General features: G+C 36.2%; 1 protein-coding gene across 3 annotated transcripts in view; it reads left to right on the top strand.

The window, feature by feature from the left end:
- The window catches only part of SMC2 (structural maintenance of chromosomes 2), a 47,504-nt gene that overhangs the window by 18,129 nt on the left and 4,773 nt on the right, over positions 1 to 24,602 (top strand). For all 3 annotated transcript variants that reach the window (XM_045562438.1, XM_045562436.1, XM_045562437.1), the window contains 10 exons: positions 2,317 to 2,436; positions 4,632 to 4,836; positions 6,797 to 6,932; positions 10,999 to 11,123; positions 12,498 to 12,691; positions 13,850 to 13,993; positions 14,464 to 14,658; positions 16,550 to 16,750; positions 18,805 to 18,921; positions 23,374 to 23,534. In XM_045562438.1, the coding sequence (XP_045418394.1) occupies positions 2,317 to 2,436; positions 4,632 to 4,836; positions 6,797 to 6,932; positions 10,999 to 11,123; positions 12,498 to 12,691; positions 13,850 to 13,993; positions 14,464 to 14,658; positions 16,550 to 16,750; positions 18,805 to 18,921; positions 23,374 to 23,534 (1,598 nt within the window). The remainder of the gene's footprint in view (positions 1 to 2,316; positions 2,437 to 4,631; positions 4,837 to 6,796; positions 6,933 to 10,998; positions 11,124 to 12,497; positions 12,692 to 13,849; positions 13,994 to 14,463; positions 14,659 to 16,549; positions 16,751 to 18,804; positions 18,922 to 23,373; positions 23,535 to 24,602) is intronic.

Genomic DNA, 24,602 nt, shown 5'->3' with positions numbered 1-24,602 from the left:
TGGGTAATACCTTATTGCTTTGTTTTCCTTCTTATGCTATTTTATAAGAGCTATGAGCTTTAGCTTTCGGGTGATTTTGTGCTAATCCATATATAATTCTGTCTGAGTATTTCCTGTAGGGCAGGCAGGTCTGGTTATGACAGATTCCCTCAGTGTGTGCTTGCCTGGAAAAGTCTCTATTTCTCCATCCTTTGTAAAACTCAGTTTCGTAGGATACAAGATTCTTGGCTGGCTGTTCTGTTTAAGAAGACTGAAGATGGGGTTCCAGTCCCTTCTAGCTTGTAACATCTCCACTGAGAAGTTTGCTGTTAGTTTCATGGGTTTTCCTTTGTAGGTTAGTTGTTGCTTTTGTCTTACTGCTTTTAGGATTTTCTCCTTCACTTTGACTTTGGCCAGGTTGATAAATACGTGTCTTGGAGATCACCTATTTGCTATGCGTCTTCCCAGTCTTCAATGACCGTCTTCTATCTAGATATCTGAATCTCTGGTGATACCAGTGATTGTATTTTCAAATTTCCTAAATGACTCTTTCATTTCTGTAAGTTCTGTTATATCCTTTTTATGTTGTCTAGCTCTTTAGTGACTTTTTTATTTTCTTCATTTATTTTCTGAAATTGTTTTGCTTTCTTGTTGGCTTTCAACTTTCTCTTCATTTCTGTTCATCTTTTTTGCCATTCATATTCTGAATTCAAATTCTAATATTTTGACATTTTCCTTTTGGTTGGGATCCACTGCTGTAGCTCCATTATAGTCGCTTGGGGGTGTCAAACTGTTTTGTTTTTTCATGTTGCCAGAATTTTTTTCCTGGTTTCTTGTAGCTCAGGACTGATATGTTTTCAGGGCACCTGTTCTTTTTTTCTGGGAACTCTCCTACTTAGTGAGAATTCTGAAAGAGAGGTCACTAGATGGCGCTTTTGTGTCCTACTGTGTAATGTTGACCCAGCAGGGGAGGGGCAGGCACACTCAGACTGTAGTGTAGCTGTTGCCTTTGTCCCTTCTGCTGTGATTGTCACTGTTCAAGCCACTGCTGGATGATCCTTGTGCAGGGTGGTGGGTTATTCTCCAGCTAGTTTTGGAAGCTGGAGTTTGAGGCTGTGTGAGACCCTCCCCACAGAGGCTGGCTTTGTGAGGGATTGCTCTGCCTGGGGTCTCCCCACGGAGGTGACAGTGGAAGCTGGGTTAGGCTGTCTAGTCAGTGGTTGTGGGTATCCCACCTATGGGTGTTTGCTCAAACCAGGTCTATGTGTAATGTCAGCTTGAAGATGGGGGTCCCTGGTGGAGTGTTGGGCCTCTGGGGATTTCTGCAGTCTGGGGGCAGCTCTATAGTTTCAGGGGGTGGAGCCGTGGTCTCAGCAACTGCTGTGAAGCCTCTAGGGCAGAGCCTCAGGCCTTGGCATACCGGGAGCCTCTAAGCTAAAACTGAGGCCGGGAGGCAGGGTAAGAGTTGTGTGGGCGGGGCCACGGGTTCAGACCACAGTGTAGAACTGCAGAGGTTGTGCTGCATATGTGGGTCATGGCTCCGGCAGCAAAGGACCCTGGAGGTGGAGCCACACATGGTGGGCCAAACCGCAAGGCTTCTCAGGTGGTATCTGCAGTGCCTGAGGTGCCTCCTGTGCTCAGATCCCGTGTTGGGGGGAAGGGGCTCTGGGCATGCAGTCACAGGGCATGGCAGGAGGGAGTGTCCACTCTGTCTGCTCCTCTTCCCACTCTGCGGGGACTGTGTGGAAAGTTGGTATTGCAAAGCTAAGCCCCTGCAGACCTAGCATCCTGTACTGGAAAGCTCAAAGTGGCATCACTTGCAGAAACCCAGATGAATAGCCACCATATTGCTGCTGTGCTCTGCTCTGTGGTGAAGTGTCTCTGCCCAGACTCCTAGCAGCTCCCCGATAAGTCCAGAGGTCTGTGGCGGTGGTGGTTGTGGAGGCCCCCTTACAAATCTGGCCCAGAGGCTGCAGGGTGAATGTGGAGCCCCAGGGGTCTCTCCTCCTGACCCTCCCCATGTGTGGATGCCTCCCCAAAGTTCCCCCTCAGTCTTGCTGAATGAATTGCTGTATCACCTTCTCCATCACTCTGAATGTCCCCTGTCATTCTTACAATGTTCCTTCCAAGAAGAGCCATCCATAGGTAGGCCTCTGCCTGCAACTTTCTATCCTCTTCTTGAGAGCAGCACATACAAGCTGCTTCTAGTCCGCCATCTTCTCCGGTCCTCCATAAACATTTATTTGATTATGGATTTCTAAACTTGTATTCTTTCCATTTTAAGGTTTCCTATCATTATTAATATATATTTTTCTAAATTTCAAATGCATGTTTTAGGTTACTGGTAAAAAGCTACTTGAAAAAGGGGAACTGAAGCGTCGATACACCATAATTCCACTCAATAAAATTTCAGCCAGATGTATTGCTCCAGAAACTCTGAAGGTTGCCCAGAATCTTGTAAGTCTTATTTTTGTCTTATGTCTATGTAAGTTAGGAGTTGTTAATTTGAGGACACATGCTCATATGCAGAACCACAGATTTTTAATTTAAAAGGGTTGGCTTTTGTGCAATTGGATGGCGAGAGAATAGAAAAGTTGGAAGACAAGAACTTCCTTTGATACTTCAAAGTGTAGCATTGGAATGTCTTTAAACCTTAAGTCACATAACTATCAGGTGGTAGTAAAAATTATACTTCTGATTTCTTAGTAGAATTTAGCTTATAGATAAATATCCAAAATTCTTTAAGTTTTTTAAATGTTGGACACACTTAAAATGCCTACAAGGACAACCATTATGGAAGACATCTATCAGTATTGTAGGGAAACTTACTTTATTAGAGTTCTTCTAGATTGGCTATTCGGCCTGTACATAGCAGGTGCCCAGCATCCTGGTCAACTGCTGAGGTGGATCTAAGGTGCTATGCTTGCTAGTAAGAAAATAGATGAGTACACAGAAATACATTTAAAAAGCTATCGTGATTGTGTAATACTGACATGATGCCAGTCATAAAACATTCAGCAGCAGTATCAGTTTGTTATTGAGCAGGCATTCCAAGTCCATGAGTTGAAAAGACAGTTCTATGAAACCTAGAAATAAATCTGTAACTAAGTGCATATAGTGTGTCCTTGCTGAAATTGAGGTTTCAATGAAAATGATTTAAAAATATAGTTGTATTGATATGTATACTATCAAGAGAGGGAGAATAAGTACAGAGTAATTGGAAGGTTGTGTTTTGGGTTGATAATTTCTTTACTTGAAAAGTCATCTTTGGATTAAAAAGGCTCAGGAAGTTAATTCAGCCATAGGTCAAGTCCCAGTGTTAGAAGGAAATTGGGATTTTTAAGTAACAGCAAAGATAGTTTTCACTCAGATCCCTTAGCCAGACCTGTTTAATGGTAGCTGCTATGTCAAAGAACAATACTGAACATATGTTAATGGAGCTGCCTTCATTTTGATTTCTGCAGCTGCTATAAAGCTCCGAAAGGGATACTTAGTATTTTAAAAAAGATGGGCAGAAGTAGACTTTATAAACAAAGACTGAAAAGAGGCAGTTGGATCAAAATAGAAAATTAAGGAATTTTTAAAAATTATTATGTTTTACTCAATTCTGTTTTTATTTCTGTAACTGGCAGGTGGCTACTCTAGCATGTTTAATTTGAATGGAAGAATATTTGTTGTGGGATAACCAAATTACTAATAATTAAAACAAACATTTTATGTAATTGTGTTGATGTGGGAATCATAGTTTGAGCATCCCAAGTCTGAAAATCTGAAATCCGAATAATTTTCCCAAATCTGAAACTTTTTGAGCATCAACATGATGCTCAAAAGAAATATGCTCATTGCAGCATTTTGGATTTTTGGGGAAAAGCACTAGAAATGTTACTTAAAGCTTGGTGTAACTGTAGCAAACCTTCAAAAAAATCAAGAAGATAGGTTGGCTTCTGTGGAACAAGGTGATGGGGTAGGCTGAACATATAAAGTCTGATTAAAACAAAAAAAATCGGCCTCTTTATTAATGTCATAGTTTTATTACATTTTTACACGATTATAGTACCAACAAGCTAGTTTCACAGTTAAGAAAGTACAAAATGGTTTTTGTTTTACTTGTACAGGTTAAGCATCTCAAATCTAAAAATCTAAAATGCTTCAGAATCTGAAACTTCTTGAGCGCTGACCCGATGTTCAAAGGAAATGAGTTATTGGAGCCTTTTGGACTTTAGATTCGGGATGTTCCACTGGTATAATGCAAATATACCAAAATCCCCCAAAAATCAGAAATCCAAAACATTCTGGTTCCAAGCATTTAGGATAAGGGATACTCAACCTATACTGTACTTTCATTAAGAAAGTTTTGTCTAGGTTAGTCTATTTTGGATTTAGAAACTTGGTAATTGCTTTTTCTTGATAGAAACTCTCATAATGCCTGGTATTAGCTAAATATTTTACTTAGCAATAGATCTTTCAATATTTAAACCTACAATTTTTTCCTTAAAACTTCTGAGTTTTACATAGCTTTTTAGAAAGTTCAAAAAGAATTTTCATGCTAAGTAATACTTATATTTCTATTACAGCAGTTCTTATTAGTGTAATATTTGAAAGGAAAAGAAATAAATAGTATGTACTATGGCACATCTGTTTTTTCCCCACAGGTTGGCCCTAACAACGTTCATGTGGCTCTTTCCCTGGTGGACTATAAACCAGAACTTCAGAAAGCAATGGAATTTGTGTTTGGAACAACATTTGTTTGTGACAGTATGGATAATGCCAAAAAAGTGGCCTTTGATAAAAGGATAATGACTAGAACTGTAACTCTAGGAGGTGATGTGTTTGATCCTCATGGGACATTGAGTGGAGGTAAGTTTTATATTTTTTTTGTCTTCACAATTCTGTGTGGTAAGTAGGAAGCCCTCCCTTCCATTTTTAAAAATAGGGAATAGAGTAGAGGGGTTGGGATGACTTAATTTAGAGTTTTATTCCTAGTCTTTGGTTAGAACCAGGACTAATGGTCGGTCAGGTTTTATACTTAAGATCCAATGTGTACTTACATTCCATACTTACATTTACTTAATGTAAATCTAAGGATTGAGTTTAATTTTTAAATACTTACCATGTGACAGGTACTTAATAATATTGAGAAATCATATAATGTCATAACCCTCAAGGGTCTCATAGTTTACTAATCAATTTCTTAGCTGCTTTTATTTATAGCAAATCTATTTCTTTTTATTATTGCCTTTTGCTCTATCAGAATATTCCTTCCAGTCACTGGGAAATTAAATCTTTCTATTAAGTACATATTTAGCCTAACTATCCACTTCAGGAAACATGTTAACTCCTGATTTGTGTATATACCAGTACTGTCACTGCTCCTATCAAAAGTGAAAAAAACAAAAAAAATCTGCCCTTCACATGGTGCCTTAATGCCTTAAAGGAATTCTTAGTTGGTGATTATATTCCTTTTGTTGTAATATTTGCCACATTGAGTTTCCAGATCTGTGTCAAGTGATAATATAACAAACACTGAATAGTACTTAAGTACAGGCAAAGTTCTGAGACTGTGCATACAGTACACTAGCCACTAGCCACATGTGGCTCTTTACATTTTATTAAATAAAAGTGATTTTCTCAGTTGCACTGCTCACACTTCAAAGGCTCAAATGGTTAAGGGGTAGACAATGCAGATGTAGATCTATCATTCCATAAGTCCCTACTCTATGGGCTTTAAATAACTTATGTAATTCTTAACTATGAGGTAGGCATATTATTATCATCTCTGTTATACAGTTGCAGCTATGAAGGTAGAGAGTGGTTAAGTAACTCACTATTAAGTGGCAGAACTCAGAGTTTGAAGCCAGGCACTCTGAGTTCAGAGTTTGTGCTTTTAACCAAGTAGACAATATAGAACCTCTTGAAATATCAAGTGACAAATGTCTTTTTAGGCCAAGAAAACATTAGCCAATTTGGTGACTTTCATGATCAAGTATTAAGTTCTTCAGTAAAATGACTAGTATCTTCAAATGGAAGATAAAGAGAAAATATTTTGAAATATCTATAACAAAAGAAACATTTTAGGTTTTATTGATTTGGATATTCTTGAAGTTTCTTCTTAAGGGATAGCAAAACCCCATATCTTAGCAAAATGTTCATAACAGCATTTCTAATTGATCTTGGCATTCTTCCATCAAATCTATGTTGACAAGTTTTCTTGTCAACATAATCCCTCCCTGTCACTACTGGATGATTATAGTTGCTTACAATGTGAAATCAGTTTACTCTGCTCGCCCTGCTGTATCAGAGCTTGGGTCAGATTATGATGTGGTAACAAACATTCCCAAAATCTTAGTAGCTTACAACAAATTTATTCCATAATTATACTGCATTTACGGCAGGTCAGATGCCTCTCTGCTCCATGTTGTTATTCTGGGACTTAGTCTGAAGGAGAGGAAATGCTTAATTATGTGCTACCTCCTAAAGCTTACTTTCAGAAGAAGTGCATTTCCTATTTCATTGGCCAGAACACATCACATGGGCAAGTCTATTGTCAGTGGAGTGGAAGATGGGCTTTGGAGGGATGGGCCCAGTAGACAAGGCAGTGGTTATTTTGAATAAATAATCTACCACATCTACTTAGATCTGTTTCTTACCAATTCTTTATGTCCTAAAGATGAAGTGATAGAATGAATTATGTAGTTTCATAAGCTTACTGAAAGATTAGCTATTGAATCACTTCCAGTATAATTCTCTTAGAAGACTTTTTATTGTTTAATATGTGGTAGCTTAACGTGCAAGCCCTGTTTCAATTTGCCTCTATCAGGTGCTCGATCTCAGGCAGCTTCTATTTTGACCAAGTTTCAAGAACTCAAAGATGTTCAGGATGAGCTAAGAATGAAAGAGAATGAGCTACAGGCCCTAGAGGAGGAATTAGCAGGTCTTAAAAACACTGCCGAAAAGTAAGACTTCTGTTGGATTAAGCTGTGTGTATGTGTATGTGTGTGTATTTTGCTTTTTGATTGAAGGCATGGTAGAAAATTACAGAAAATTTACTTTCATTTAAAGAAGTATGACTTCTGATTTTTTAAATAGTATCCTTGGTTTTATTTAAATATTTGAATGAATTATGAGTTGATAATTTGTTATTTTTTTCTGATAAAAGTATTGTCTTTTTTATAAGAAATTAGTATAATCTTATTTAAGCAAAAGGAAAAAATAAAATATTTTACTCTCCCTGCTGTGATATATATTAGGTTATTAAATATGAAATGTCCCATTTCCTTAAGTACTAAGTTTGACAGTTAATATTTCTGACATGTCACTTTGAAAGTTCTTGTTTTATTTTTATTGTGAAGGTACATTTTCAGTCTTTCAAACGCATGTTTTAGCTTCAGATTATCTTTCACGTGCTTTTTTAGAGCAATTTTTATGAAACCATGGATAAGTCAGAAATTCGTGTTATTTTCGAATTTGAATTCTGTTGTGGAAACAATGCAGCTCAGACAGCTCGAAATATCAATGAAGTGTTTGGGAAAGATGTGGCTGATGAACTCACAGTACGTCCAATGGTTTGAGAAGTTCTGTTCTGGTGATTTTAATCTTGAAAATGAGCCACGTGGGTGACCTGAGACAAAGGTGGATAATGATTGAGTTGAAAGATGTAGTGGAAATGAATCCATCTCAACCTATGCATGAATTAGCAACAAGGTTTGATGTTACTGTTCCAACAATATTGGACCATTTGAAATAAATTAGCAAGGTGAAAAAGCTGTATAGATTGTTTCTGCATGAATTATTTTTTTTTTTTTTTTTTTTTTTTGAGACAGAGTCTCACTTTGTTGCCCGGGCTAGAGTGAGTGCCGTGGCATCAGCCTAGCTCACAGCAACCTCAGACTCCTGGGCTTAAGCGATCCTACTGCCTCAGCCTCCCCAGTAGCTGGGACTACAGGCATGAGCCACCATGCCCGGCTAATTTTTTTTGTATATATATTTTTAGTTGGCCAGATAATTTCTTTCTAGTTTTTAGTAGAGACGGGGTCTCACTCTTGCTCAGGCTGGTCTCGAACTCCTGACCTCGAGCGATCCACCCGCCTCGGCCTCCCAGAGCTAGGATTACAGGCGTGAGCCACCGCGCCCGGCCTGTTTCTGCATGAATTAAATGAGCCTCAGAAGAGAAATCATCTCGAAGCTTGCCTTTCTTTGCTGTCATGACATAAAGGCAAGCCAGTTCTACACTGTACTGTTATGTGTAAGGAAAAATGGATTCTTTTTGACAATTGCAAGTGTTCAGCACAATGGTTGGATAAAGATGAAGTACTGAAACATAGTCCAAAGCTGAATATTCATCAAAAAAAGCTAATGATATCTGTTTGGTGGTCCAGCACTGGTATTATCCACTATCCCTTCATGAAACCTGGTTAATCGATTACAGTGGATGTCTGCTGCAACCAGTTGGATGAAATGATGAAGATGCTTGTGATGACGCTAGGATTGGTCAATAGAGACCAGCCTATCCTCTTGCAAGACAAGACTTGACCACATGTCACACAAACAGTGCTTCTCAAACTACAGAGGCTAGACTTGGAAACTCTCTGTCATCCACAGTATTCACCAGACGTTGCACCAACTGACTACCACTTTTTCAGGCTTTGGACCACTTCTTGCAAGGACAAATATTCAATTCTCAACAAGCTGTTAAAAACGCCTTTCATGATTTCATCGCCAAAACGGTCTCCAGGTTTCTTCGCTGCTGGTGTAAACGAACTACCATTAAGATGGCAAAACTCTGTCAATAGTTTAGGTGCATACTTTGATTAATTCTGCTGCTTCTTGTTTGAGGTACAATAAACTAAACTTTTGATTCTGATTTGGACATTTCAGATTTAATGAACCTAACAGCTGCTGGGGTTGGTGGGGCATTCTTAGATACTCCGGAATCTGATACCAGAGGATACTTGAGTTTTTTATTTGAAATTATATGACACAGTATAGCATTGATCAGGTATCTGTGCTAAGTTTAGCAGCATTATGGCTATCCTACAGATATTGAAGACTACTAGGTTGCGTAATGAAGGGATAAACAAGTTCACGTGAGAAAGTCAGCACTAAAATTTTAGTATTTCCTTATAGTGTTTCTTCTCTGTGGGTATAGGTATAGTTATGTATGTATACTTTTCGTCATTACTTGTGTTTGTGTATAATAGAAGTATATGCATATTTTAATTTTTTCAAAATTGGGATCATGCTATTTAACTTCTTTTTTTCACTCAATGTTATTCACTCAATAAATATTTATTGAATGCCTCCTGATGTGCTAAGTATTCCTAGGAGCTGGGGGTACAGCAGTGAATCAAACAAATAAGTATCTCTGCTTTCATCTAGTTTTCCTATAGTCGGGGAAACAGACAATAAAGAAAGATAAATTGGTAAAACATATATTAGATAGTTGTGAGAAGAGAAAAGTAAATCAGGAAAGGAGATAGGAACTACATAGGGCAAAGATGTGTTGAAATTTTAGAGTGGCCAAGAAAAGCCTGAGAACATGACTGTTGAGTAGGCACCTGAACCCTGTGCCTATGTGGTTATCTGGGAGAAGAGACCCCACTGGCTTTCAAAGCTTCAGGAGTTGATGTGTTATAGACTTACAAAGTTGCATTATCTGAAAGTCTAATTATAAGTTTTTCCAGTCCCTCTGAAGAAGAAAAGTAGAGACTGAAAAAAAAACATCTTATTCAGAATTCACAATACTGAATATAGGGTGTAAAAAGTCTAAATAAATTTTGAAATGAATTTTTTGGGGTCAGTTTTTAGCATTCAATTTCTGAAATTTTCAAAGCTTAAAATGGCACCAAAACTTTTGGGACACTGTATATGGAAGAGATTTTTATAACCATTCAGAGTGGCTGTTCAGAGATATATTATAAATTATATCAAAATGTTCACTTTCAAACATCACATACATACAAAGCCTGCATTTTACCTTTATTAACATAAATTAACCATAGAGAACGAATTTTTTGTTAAAAAGTTACAACAAAATTTTTTTGTGATATGTGGAAACTCTAGCAAGGTGATTTGTTCATAGCCACATTTGGCTTAGAACTATCACTTTTGTTGAGTAGTATTAGATCAGTTATTCTGCAGAATTGGTTTGTTGGCTAATTGTGGCACTGAGGTCAAGGAAAGGAAATAGATTTTGAAAAATAGGAGAATAGAAGGATCAGCTAAAGCCATTATTTCATACCATATCAGGAAAATAACATATCTCTTTTCTTCAAAATTTCTACATGCCACAGTTTTAAATAACTTGAACTTAAAATTACTATTTTAATAGCACAGTTTCAGGCAAGAATACTCAAGGTAGCATTTATATTTTATAAATTTTGTCCTTTTTTCCTCAAACCTCATGGATTTCTAATGACAAGGCACTTTGTGAATTTATATTAACTTGAAATTTCACTGTAACTGAATTAGCTAAATACCTTTCAAAGAAATTTCTGAACAGCCAGAACTTGGATAGAATTATAAGGATTTGGAAAAAGTACAGTGCAGATGATTAAGTTCAATACTAAGTCTTCCTAAACTGTTAGTCTCATGATAAAAAGTAGGGAATATTATTTAACATTTGAAAATGGGCATTAATAAATAACCAAATATTTGAAATTTTGTGTAATGGTTATTTATTTTTGTGGTGAGTAGTGTGTACTTTTTTCTTTTAGGAAGTCAGCAGAAGGGACTATTTTTAAGGAAACCTATTCAAAAATTATTTTTAGTGTTTTCTAAAAATGACTATTTCTGTAAATAGTTATGGATTTTGGTCTTTTAGAGTTGTTACCTTTAATGAGCAAATCAGATTTGAATTAATTGATGCCTCAGAAACTTGAGTGTCATCAAAACTATTCTTATAGCATCTTATATTGTTTATATTATATGTGAATTTAATTTAGGTAAGAGCCTGAAGTTTGAATTATGTCTCAAATACCAGAAAGATTATAGGCATTTATTATATACTTCTCTTTTTGTAAGGTATCGCCAACTAAAACAACAGTGGGAGATGAAAACTGAGGAGGCAGATTTATTACAAACCAAGCTCCAACAAAGCTCATATCACAAGCAACAAGAAGAATTAGATGCCCTTAAAAAAACTATTGGTAAGATAAAAACATTCTGTGCTTAATCTCTGTTTCTGTTGATATCTTTTACCTTACTTTAGGTATTTGGAGGACTCTGTTAACACATGTAGGAGTGTTTCTTTAGGGTAAATCCAAATATGGGATTTCTAAGTCTTAGAGTAGGGTCATCTTCATTTTTATTATATATTGTCAAAGTTCTGTCCATTTTTACCAATATTCATTTCCACTAGTAGCATATGGAAATTTCTATTTTTCCAAATCCTTTTCTTTATAGATTTTTAAAAGTCTCCAGTCTGTTGGTTATGAAGAGATAGCATATTAACATTTTAATTTGCATTTCCCTGATTGCTGGTGAAATTTGGGATTTTTTTTATGTGTTCATTGGACTTTTGGGTTTCTACTTCTGTGAATTTTCTATTTATTTCTTTGCCCATGGGTGGTTCATATTTTTTTCTCATTGTTCTCATACTTAAGAGTTCTCATTTCTTGTAGGATATGTGCATTGCAAATACCTTTTTTGGCTGATGTGCTTGTCTTTTAATTTTTTGTTCATACTATTTTTGTCAGACAAAAGTTTTTAATATTTAATATAATTTACTATATTGCTATCTCCCTAATTTTAAGAAGCTGTCTTATACTTTTTTCTCAGAATTTAATTGTATATGATAGTTTTTGTTTTGTCATTCCTTGGGACAATATCCACACACCTACACACCTATTTCTCCACTAATATTTTTGTTCTGCAGTGAAAAGTAGTTTAGGAAATTCTGCAGTCATGGCTTCCAGGGTTATATTTGCACTTAAGTGCTAACACTGACAATGTATGTCAGGTGTGACAGCACGTCTGTTCTGTCTTGCTCTTTTATTTGTTTCTTTCATAAATTTTTGGATGATGTTTTTATCTATATTGTATCCTAGACATGTTCTCACAGTATTTGCCTACTTTATCGAGAGGTTTATTGAATATGTATAAATGGACAAAGAACATAAAATAAGCTTGTTTATGATATTGATTTTAAGCTTTCTGGCAACTAAAATTAGGGAAAAATATCATGGTTATACTGTCAGTTCTGAATTTAGGAAGCACATAGTTGTGTTAAAAATATGAAGTGTGATCTTTTTTATATGTTGCTTCAAAACCTTTTTAAAAGTAGGATAAAGTTTATGTTACTAATTTTATACCAATAGAAATTATTTCTTTACAGATCTTAGATAATTCAAGTATGGTTCTTAGGATGTATGTTTCAATATACCATTTCTAGACTATCGTTGGGATAATTTTTTAAACTCGAGCCTTTAATTTTCCAGATCATTTCTTCTATTAAAAGTTACATTTATAAGCCTTTATCTGTAACTATTAATTTAGCCACATTTGCCCACTTTATGATGTAGAGGAAAGTGAGGAGACTTTAAGAAACACTAAAGAAATTCAAAAGAAAGCTGAAGAAAAATACGAAGTGTTGGAGAATAAAATGAAAAATGCCGAAGCTGAAAGAGAGAGAGAGCTGAAGGATGCTCAGGAAAAACTGGATTGTGCCAAAACAAAAGCAGATGCATCTAGCAAGAAAATGAAAGAAAAACAACAGGTAATAACCTTTCTTGAAACAGAACCAATCTTTTAATGTCTACATGGAGCTGAAGGTGGTAGAGCATCATTTGTTGGCCTTATTCATCAGATTTGATCCCCAAACCTAAAAGCAAGCTGTGTTCTTTAGCACACAAATTATGCATCTTATAAATAAAATATACAGGATGAGCATCTCCAATCCAAAATGTTGCAAAATCTGAAACTTTGAGTGTCAATATGACACTCAAAGGAAATACTCTTTGGAGCATTTTAGATTTGAGATGCTCAATCAGTCAGTATAATGCAAATATTCCCAAATTCTAAAAAGCCCAAAACAGTTCTGTTCCCAAGTATTTTTGATAAGGGATACTCAAGCTGTATATTTCTCTGAAAACCCTGTAATTGAGTGTTATATAGTTGTGAGTATAGGATGCATTGGCTTGCTAACTTTAGGCAAAGAACAAAGTTGCCTTTTGGTAAATGGATTCTTAGGAGTGGACAACTCACCACCAGGAATGGATTACATGATGTTGTGGAGCTGTAATATCAGCAAGTCAACGTTTCTATTTGATAATGCATATGTGGATGTGCACTTTGAAAGAATGATGTAAGAAGAGCATGTTATGTTTACAAAAATGCTAAAGCTGGAATTTGAACATAGAGTTTTGTCTCCAAAGGCTATGCTCTTAATCACTGTTCTGTACAATGTTACCTAAATATGTTTTCTTCACAGTTTTTTTAACTCATTGTAAGATTCTATCATTAAATAGCTGTACAAAGTATTTTCTAATTAACTAAAGGCTATAATGGGAAAGAAGAAAATTGAGAAACTTTTGTGCACATTGAGTAGTTTTGTTTAAAAAAACTGTTATCTCCACTAATTTGTTACATGGAATTTTATATTGTTTTCCCTATAGAAATAAAAGGATAAAGGAAATAATTTATGGAGAGTTCTTTGAACCCATAAAAATTACACATTTGTCATTTTTTTTTTTTTAAGTATAAGAAAATAAACTTCTTTCTTGCCTTCTTGTGGGGAAGATTAACATGTACTTTTGGTAGTTGAGTGATAACTAAACTGTTACATGAGAATATTATTAATTTAGCTACTCTGTATGTGTTTATTTTTTAGTAGTTGACAACCCATGTGAATACCCAGTTACTGTGTCTTTTATAGGAAGTTGAAGCTATCACTCTGGAGCTGGAAGAGCTTAAGAGAGAGTATGCATCCTATAAACAGCAGCTTGAAGCTGTAAATGAAGCTATCAAATCCTATGAAGGTCAGATTGAAGTAATGGCAGCTGAAGTGGCTAAAAATAAGGTAAGATTTTTTTTATCAAATTGGAAAAATTGAAAATGCTAATCTCTTTATGAAATGTTGGCTTAAGGTGTTTGACTTTAGTGTTCTTGATCTTTTCACTCTTGTCATGGTAAGAGCGTGAGACAAATATGTTGATTACTGTTCTAGAATTGTCACTTTTCTGAGAGATCTTACAGGTCAGCTTCCAGTAGTCCCTCTTCCTCTCACCCAGTGTTAATCCCATCTAAACCACATCCAGCAGAAACTCTTTATTTTCAGCCTGAACATTGCATTTCAACCTTTTTTTCTCGTGGTAATTCATTAGTCTTTTTAATGATGATAGAAAGTATAGAGGGTTAGGTGACCATCTATCTGCCTGTAATCCAGTTGCCTTCTTACCCAGAAGTCTCTCAGACAATTCTTCGGTAAAATAAAAACATTTATATAATATTTTACCTAACTATATAATTTCTTATAATTTTTTGTTTCAGGAGTCAGTAAATAAAGCTCAAGAAGAGGTGACTAAGCAAAAAGAAGTGATAACAGCCCAAGACAGTGTAATTAAAGCTAAATATGCAGAAGTGGCAAAACACAAGGAGCAAAACAATGATGCTCAGCTTAAAATTAAGGAATTAGACCACAACATCAGCAAACATAAACGGGAAGCTGAAGATGGTGCTGCGAAGGCACGTTCATGTTCATTTTTATCCTTAGTAATCAAATATTTGTGTCTGGGCTGTTGCAAAATTTTAGTAAACTACTCGATGGAGAAAACTCAGTACAAATGGCAAAACTACAGCCTCATGTGTTAACTGCTTTTCAACAATGCTCATTTTTAACAAATGACATGTTTCATTTTTAAATTTAATTTCAGATATTTGTTCCCGTCTACCACATGTATTTACCAAATGCCTGGTGTTCTCCATGGAAATAACTGTTTTTTTACCCCCAAATGTTGATAGAACTAATTACTAATATATTAGTAATAATAATTTATATTCTTTGCCTTATTTCATATTGAATTAAAATAACTCACAAACATATATACAGACAACTTAAAAAAGGTACTTAATTGGCTTTCAGATGTCCTTATGTGGGTCACTACTGTCAATTTTTGTAACTTTATAAAAAATCTGATATTTGGCCAAGCAGTTATATTTTTGAGGTTATCCTGCTGTTTTTTGGTCACTCTTAACATTTCCTTCTTTCATGTATCACAGTGCCTTTACTTAAGTACTTTAAAGAGAACACATGCTTTTGCAGAAATTTATTGCTTGGTTGAGAGGCTACATTTGTGTGGAATTAATAATTCATCCTTCATGTTTTCTTTTGAGTTTATAACTGTTTGGTACCAGCCTTTTCAATGCCCAGGATCTTTTTTAGCATTGTAAAAAATACACCAGCTTTAACTTCAGAAAGATCAAGAATATATGAGACAGTCTCCCCACACTCTGAAAGAACCACAGAACTTGGTTTAAAGAACATTTTTTATGGCTACATTATAATCTCCCACTTTATTTTATTACTATTGATTTCCCATTAGCCTAGTAGCTTAGTGTTAGTGGATTCACTGAGATATTACCAATCCCAACGTTATTGCTAATAGTTTTTTGGTAGTATTGGTGATTGCTAGGGGATTTTATTTGCTATTGAAGAGGTGTAAAAGAGGAGACTTGCAAGTCGAGCTGCTAGAAGCCAAGGATTCTATGAAAAACATAGTTTATCAAATATTTATTGCTTATCTACGAGTATCAGATACTAATGCCATGTACTGAAGATATAAAGATGAGCAATATGTACACAGAATGCCTTCAAAGAGCTTACAGGTCAGTAGGCAAGATAGACTATAAATGATAATTTTACTTTGGGGCCTAGAGGTGGGACCATACCCATGGAATTAATAAGGATAAACAAATTGACAAGGATTGGAGTCTACCAGTCAGAATGAACCTTAAATAATTTTAGTAGAAGAAAGTCTGTAAGCACTATAATTTGAACTTTATAATCAGTTATATGAACAAATATTACACTGTGTCATTGTCAAAAGTGGGTGGCAGCAGAGAGACAGTCAACGTTTAGGGCAGTTTTTTTTCCCTCCCTCTTAGGTTATAATTCTTAGAAAAAATTATTAGATACCAGTCAGGATTAGGTTCCCATTTTACCAATCTATCACTTAAGTATTATAAGAATTTGACTTCTCACAAGTTGTTTTTTGAAGTGATAGAATTAGGTAAAATCTGAAGGAACCTCATCTGATTTATTAATACATTTCATTCTAATGGAATTGTTTTGCATATACTCTGTAGAAATTTCTCTATAAGTTGGCTCCTCTTCTAATGCTTAAATATTTAATAATAGGAAGATGTCTTGCTATACAATCTCTTGTTTCTGTAGCCTGTGCTCCAGGCAAAAATACTCATCTTTATTCCTGTCAATAATGAACTTCATTTTTTTAAATAGTCATTATGGGGTTTTCCCCCCAATATTTGATTTAAAATTAATAAGTATTTAAGAAACTGGTTTATAAATGTTAGTTTGTAAACAATCATAGATCCTTTTATCTTCATATGTGGCTAGGTATCCAAAATGTTGAAAGATTATGACTGGATTAATGCAGAGAAACACCTCTTTGGCCAACCCAATAGTGCCTATGATTTCAAAACTAACAACCCCAAAGAAGCTGGTCAGAGACTTCACAAGTTGCAAGAAATGAAGGAGAAACTAGGCAGAAATGTCAATATGAGAGCTATGAATGTACTGACAGAAGCTGAAGAGCGAGTAAGTCAATTTCCTGTGAATAACTGGCCACATTCAGACATGACTGGCATTAATAGCACTATATGATTTCTGATGCAATTGTTAGACTTAACCTTTTGCTAGATGTCCTTGATAATTGTTTTCTTTCTGCTTTCCTTTTCTCCCTTTTATTCATTTTTTTCTTATTTCATTCTTTTTCATCATTAGTTGTTTTTATATTCTATTATATATCATGAATGACTTTTCTACTGGCTTTTGTTCTGCTGTAAACATGTTCGACTATTTTCTTATTCTTGGTGTAAATACAACACTTTTGGATCCTGTTAATTCTTCCCATTTCTATCATTCCTTTCACTTGCCCTGAAAAGCCTTGACAAATAGGGTATGCTGCTGTCTGCCTCCTCACCAGTCACTCTGTAACTGCTGCTTCCTTTTGACTCTGGTGTATACAGAAACCATTATATAAGTAATGTCTAGAATTGTTATATACATAACCACTGTTTCACTAATCTGTAAATCCAGCAGTATCTACTTGGTTTTAATGCTCTCAATTACTAGATAATGTTACCCATCTCCCCTACCCTGACAACTTTTAGAATCTGAGAAGGGAGTTTTAATGTCATCTAGTAATGAACTTGGGAGGCCCTGTTCATTACTAGAGAAACCCAGTGGGAGAAGCAGTCCTACTCTTGACAGCAACATAAAAAATAGCAATCTTAATAATTTTATATTAATGCTTCATACCTTCTTTAATTCTATAAAATTCTGTTTGAATTTGTATATTAAAGTAAAATAAGATACCTGCAAAACTGATAATGCTTATGAGCTCAATTACTTTTAAGAAATTTTTCTATAATGAATTTTATTTAAAACTCTTATTGACATTAGTATGACAAAGAATCTAGGTTATGTTAGATACCAAACAAGCTAATAATGTAGGTGTTGCGATCTCTGTATAAAATACTCCTGCTGGTTTTCAATTTTACATTAAAGCTTTACAATATATAGCATATTTGTGGAAGGAAATCTTTGGTCTGAATTTGAGGTGTATAATGTGGTGAAATGTGTTTTGCTTTTACTTGTTTTGCTTTTATTACATAATGAGAACTGGGTCTCATTTTTTTTTCCAAAAGAATTCTTCAACTCCCATCTCCTTACAAGAGAGGAAGGTGCTTGTTGATCAACAGGTGGCCTTTTGGTTTTTCTTGTGTTCTGTGTCTCTCCGTTTAAGAAATCACATGGACTTATGTAAGAAATAAGATAACGATGTGGAGAGGAGGTTTTGGGATCTTGGCCATAAAGGAGAGCGACAGCAAGGAAGATAGCAGGACTGGCCAGAGTTGTTAAGGGAGAATATGAACCCTCCTTAAAATGTGAGGCTTTGAGGAGACAGGAGAGTTTTAGAAAGTTCCACAGCTGTTCATAGTATAATTATCCCTCTACAGCCTTTCTCAAAGGAAAGCCACACTGGAGAGATAATGGGTAAGCTGACACTGGAGGCACCAGTTATGTCTGGTAGAAAGGGTATTCCAGGAAGAAAGAACAATGCAGGGGCCATAAGACAATAATGAGTTTATTATGTTCAAAGAACTGAAAAAGACTATAAGACCAGAACCTGGGGGAGGAGTCTGATGCCATGAAGTCAAGGTATAAAAGGGCCAACTTAGGTAGGACCTGTACATCATGGTAAAGAACTAAAATTTTACTCATGTTGCTGTTAAGACTGACGGATGAAGAGAGCATTCAGGGCTAGTTTTACTTGAATTTATATATGACAGGTTTTTTTTTTTTGTCTTGGCTGGTTGAGAGATAAGGGAATATTTGTGGAATCAAAATATTTCAAGGCCTTGTACTATAAATTCTCAATCCTAGTAATTGAATTTTATGATGCATATGTGGATGATTTTACTCACAGTTTGGTTTATATGATAACCCTTTGTGTATTATATCTTTTTGCTAAGCAGGAGAGTATGTATTACATATTTAAAAAAATGAAACCTTTTTAATTCCTGACTGAATTTCAGAACATAGAGGAAATTTTATATTTTCCCAATTAACTGCTTTTTATCTCACAGTATAATGACTTGATGAAGAAGAAGAGAATTGTAGAAAATGACAAAGCCAAAATCCTTACAACTATAGAAGACCTTGACCAAAAGAAAAACCAAGCCCTAAATATTGCCTGGCAAAAGGTATGTCTTTTATTTTGTATGAGGAGGCAAGAATGAAAAATATTGTCATTGAGTTTATACTCGGAGAAATTTGTGTTTGAATGAGGCACATGTTCATACCTGAATGAAAACCTCATAGACTTTGTCTTTTAAATGCATTTTGTCTTTTGGACTTGACTACTACTGGATGCTGTCACCCTGTATCTCTTTAAGAATTGGACAATGAACAAGCAAGTTTAGTACTCTTTTATAGGACTCTTACTCAGCTGTCCCAATTCCATTTTTGCTTTATGACAGCTTTGGCAGATCTCAAGCTTCTTCACTGTTATTTCCACTTTCCTGCCTTCATCTATCTATCTTTAGGATAATTCCTTAGCCTCCCATGTGAAAGTTTTCTCATTTTTCTTATAGCAGAAGACTTGCTTAAAAGATTCTAAACATAGTCGCTGTGCTATTTAATAGTTTAGCAAACCTATGCTTTCTGCGATTCACTTGGGCACCTTGCCTCTTTTTCTTTGTAATTCTACAGGAACTTTGTTTTCAGCAGTGGCAACACAATTATCCCTTCAGTCGTCTTGTTTTTCTTGCACTAAGACTTTGATATTCAGTATTCCCTTCCCCTGTAATATTGTCTTTTATTAAAAATGCATGTAAAAAGTTGACCCCATTATTCTTGTACATATCCATTTAACACTGGATCTGAAAGGTTTTGTTCCTTTTTTTTTTCATTATGGTTCCTAGATTTACTACAAATTAGAATCTGTTCTTTAAACTGACCTTGCTCTTCCTATTACATGTCAATCACTATTCACAAATTAATTTTCTCATCTAATGCTCACAATATTCTAATAAGGTAGGTATTATCAGCATTATAGTTTTCCTTCTGGCATCAAGCATACTTGATTGACAAAGGCAGATTTATTATAGGCATTTTTTATTTGTTTTCATACTTGCATAATTTCTGTTTTATTTCATCTTTACATCAGTCTTCTTTACTGCCCATTAACTTGATAAGTTTCTTTTTTCTCTTTTGGAGGAATTACCACATGGGGTCCATGGTTGTGTTCAGAGTTTATTAGCATTCCACTCTTAGTCCTGAGCTGTCTCTCCTCCACCTGTCCTAATAGGAAAAGAAAAAGAACTTAGGGTGTTTATACATACTGTGGGTGTTTATACATACTGTGCTGTCTTCCATCATTCTCAGAAAGACAGTGGTTCTTTCCCCCTTTTGTGATGATCATTGCCTAGCTCTGGAAATCTATCCCAGATAAAACTACAACTTGCTTCTGTGTAGGATATTACTTAGCAGGTGTGTAACTGCTTTTAAAATGTGTGTTCCTCAGTAAATCTATATTTAGGAGCACTGCTTGTGTCTAGGAGATTTCCTTGTTATAAGTATTCATAAAAAAGTATATTTACATTTGAATTTTATACACTTGCACTTGAATTTGAAGATTTCTGTAGAAAACATGGCTGTCAAATCCTTGTGTGTTGTACTCTAAAATTCGACTGCAGAACTAAGATTATTAGTCATGTTTTTAAAAACAGATGGCCAGATTCCCAAATAAGTGCGTAGGCACAAAAGTTACCCTCTTACAAGTGAGCATTTTGGCCCTAAAGCACTATGTAGTCTTCTTTTTTTTTTTCATTTTTTTAAATTCAGGATATTATGGGGGTACAAACATTTTGTTTACATGTGATGTGTTTGCCTCGCTCAAGCCAGGGCTACAAGCGTGTTCTTCCCCCATACAATGTGTTCCACTTCCATTAGTTGTGGGTTTACTTCTCCAACCCTCCCCACCTGACCAGCACCCAATGAGTATTACTACAATGTGAACACCTTAGTGTTGATCAGTTAGTACTAACTTGATAGCGAGTACATGTGGTGAATGTTTTTCCATCCTTGTGATACCTCACTTCGAAGGATAGCCTCAATCTTTATCCAGGATAATATAAGAGGTGCTAGTTCACCAGTTGTTTTTTGCAGTTGAGTAGTACTCCATGGTCTACGTATACCACAGTTTATTAGTCCACTCATGTGTTGCTGGTCACTTGGGTTGTTTCCACATCTTTGCAATTGTGAATTGTGCTGCCATAAACATTTGCGTGCCAGTGTCTTTATTATAGAATGTCTTTTTTTCTTTGGATAGATGCCTAGTAGTGGGATTGCCGGATCAAATGGTATTTCTATTTTTAGCTCTTTGAGGTATCTCCAAATTACTTTTCACAGGCTTTGTACTAATTTGTAGTCCCAACAGCAGTGTAAGAGTGTTCCAATCTCTCAACATCCATGCCAGCATTTGTTGTTTTGGGACTTTTTGATATGGGCTATTCTCACTGGACTTAGGTGATATCTCATTGTGGTTTTGATTTGCATTTCCCTAATGATTAGAGATGTTGAGCACTTTTTTATATGTTTGCTGGCCATTAGTCTGTCTTCTTTTGAAAAGTTTCTGATCATGTCTCTTGCCCATTTATTGATGGGGGTTGTTTGATTTTTTTCTTGTTCATTTTCTTAAATTCTATATAAATTTGTGTTATCAGCCCTTTATCGGATGTGTAGAAAGCAAATAATTTCTCCCATTCTTCAGGTTGTGTATTCATTCTAATGGTAGTTTCCTTGGCTGTGCAGAAGCTTTTTAATTTGGTTAGGTCCCATTTGTTTATTTTTGTTGCTGCTGTGATTGCTTTGGGGGGGTCTTTCTTCATAAATTCTTTGCCTAGGCCAATGTCTGAAAGAGTCTTCCCGACATTTTCTTCCAGAATTCTTAATTAAGGTTTAACGCCTTAGATTTAAGTCTGTTATCCATTTTCAATTGATTTTTGTGAGAGGTGGGGATCTAATTTCAATCTTCTTCATGTGGATATCCAGTTTTGCCAGCACCACTTACTGAATAGAGATTCTTTTCCCCAGTGTATATTTTTGTCTGCTTTGTCGAAGATTAGATGACAACATGAGGATGGCTTTATATCTGGGATCTCCATCCTATTCCAAAGGAATACCGTTGCCTGAAATGGTAGCACTGCACAGTGTCCAGGTTGTAGACCCTCAAAATGGAGGTTATCCACCCACATAGAGCTAGCGCTGGGGGCGACTGCGCAAGAGTTGGCAGATGGTCTTGCTCTTTCTGTCCTGCCTGGAACTGGCCTAATTGTCAGCTGTTTCCAGGGGTAGAGCCCCCTTTTCAGTGTTCACCTCCTTTGTGCTGGCCCCAGCTGACCACCGGAAGCGAGGTGTCTTAGCTCCTAACTCACTGGAGCGGGAAGTGATCCCTTAGACCAGTCCCTCCCCTACCCACTGCAGTCCTAGCACCGGGGAGTTCAAAATGTTTCCAGCTATTGTCCCCTCTCCACAGAGCCCACCACCTCATGCTGCAATTTTGCACTGACTTTAGGCACATCCCTGTCTGAGTGGGTGTGGAGGTCAGTGGGGGGACCAGGACGTTCTCCTGTGGGTCAGAGCCCACTGCACTGGCTGGCCGGGCATGCACGGCCGTCCCATGCTCTGTTCTCTATTGTCTCGCACTCTACAGACTTTGCATTCGTATTTCCGATTCACCTTTTTTTTCCGCCTGCGTTGCAAGTCCCACGCTGTTTCTCTGCAGTTATACAATGCTGTTCTTGGGCGGGGAGTGGTCCTCTCGTGTGGCCGACTGAGTTCTTCACCTCTTTCTGTGGGAATAGAGAGCCAGGAGGTCACCTCTACTCCACCATTTTCCTACCCTCTGCCTTTCCTCTATGTAGTCTTCTACTGTGGCAAGACAAGGGCAGGCCAAACAGCTTCCTATTCTATTGGGATTGGGTCCTATTCCTGGCCCTCAAGACCTTAACCTCATTGGCTATGAAATGAGGCATATAGAAAAGAATAGTTTAACACCTTGAACAAATCTAGTCCTTTGATTTTATGCCCCTTTTTCCTGGACCTCACACCCTGATCTACTTAGGGTAGGATGGGGCTGTCGTTACTAGCTAAAAGCCTATCAGTAAACAGAAAAGTTTAATAAGAAAACACTTTATTCCAAAAAGAGTTTGAGTTTCATGTTTGCTTCTCCAAATATTTTGGGTTTTCTTCTCCTGTGTGATACAGTTCTGTGTGTCTTAAGGATTCCTGCAATATGTTCTATAAGAGTATCAAAACTTTGGAGTAGAGTTAGAGGTATAGCTTCTAGTTCCCCCTGGAAATAGAAACTATTTTTTAAGGGGCCAGATAGTAAATATTTCTTGGTTTGTTAGCCACCCAGTCTCTGTTGGAACTACTTAATTCTGTTGTAACACTAGCGCTAGCACCCATACATAATTTGTAAAGAAATGGGCATGGCCAGATTTGTCACACGGGCCATAGTTTGCCAGCCCCTGAGTTAGAGTAACAGACAACAGAATTTACCTGCTGAATTGCATGTACATATATCAACAACTTATTCTTCTTAGAAAGTATTCTGATATTTTAATATGATTTTTCTTTTTTTAATCCAGGTGAACAAAGACTTTGGGTCTATTTTTTCTACTCTGTTGCCTGGTGCTAATGCTATGCTTGCACCACCAGAGGGGCAAACTGTTTTAGATGGTCTGGAGTTCAAGGTTGCTTTAGGAAATACCTGGAAAGAAAACCTAACTGAACTTAGTGGTGGTCAGAGGTGAGTAATCCCTTTGCAATATTATTTCTCATTTTTCTTACTTTATTGTAATCCATCATCTCATTACCCCCTAATTTTATTTATGTTTTGATTTTCTTAGCTACCTTTGCATGTAGAGTTTAAGGAGCCTAATACATAGAACTAAAAATTTTGGTTGGAACATTTGATTGAAATAATAGGCGACAAAAGAGAAATAAGAATAAGCAAGTAGAAAACTAGACAAAATATATGAAAAATAATTACTTTCAAATATTAGAAAATGAACAGCACAAGATTATGATACCTGAAAGAGGAAACAGGAGTGCTGAGCTCTGTGTTCACTCTGGCTTTCTCTCTAGTAGCAGTTGCTGGACTTCAGATACAGAGAAGGAAACCCAAACATAGTCTAAGTTAAAAAGACAGATATTATTAGAATTTTGTGAGGCCCAGAGAGCTGCACCTTGGCATTAGGTCTCTACTGTCCCTAAAAGTGAAGGTTACTAGACTCACTCTAGGAAACTTAACAACAGGCCTTAAAGAGCTCAAGCTGATCTACATGTCACTTAATTGTTTATCAGAACAAAGCCCAGTGCTCTTTAAAGGAAGATAAAAGAAATTGAGATATTAAATAACATAATCATCACAATGGCCAGCATCTAATAAAAATTACAAGACAAAAATCAATAAAATTTGACTCTAACCAAGAGAAATCAGTTGAAACATACTCAAAAATAACAGAGATGAACCTCAGACACAGGCTGGCAGGAGGATCCCTTGAGCCCAGGAGTTCGAGGCTGTAGTGAGATGTGATTGTGCCAAAGCACTTAACCTGGGCAATAGCGAGACCTTGTCTGTAAAAACAATAAAATTAAATTAACTTAAAAAAAAAAAAAACCACACAGCAAGACATATCATATAAAAGTGCCAAAAACCAGTGATTAGGAGTAAAATCTTAAAAACAGGCCAAAGAAAAAGAGGCATATTATGTGCCAGTGAACAAAGAGAAGAATGACTTCAGACTTCTTGTCAAAAACTCTGTAAGCCCAAAGTCTGGAACATCTATAAAGTGTTGGAAGAAAAACATGTCAA

The sequence above is a fragment of the Lemur catta genome, chromosome 10 (assembly GCF_020740605.2).
Source record: "Lemur catta isolate mLemCat1 chromosome 10, mLemCat1.pri, whole genome shotgun sequence".
Taxonomy (NCBI): domain Eukaryota; kingdom Metazoa; phylum Chordata; class Mammalia; order Primates; family Lemuridae; genus Lemur; species Lemur catta.
Note: the sequence above shows the minus strand (reverse complement) of the source record. Positions and strands in the feature narration are given on the sequence as shown.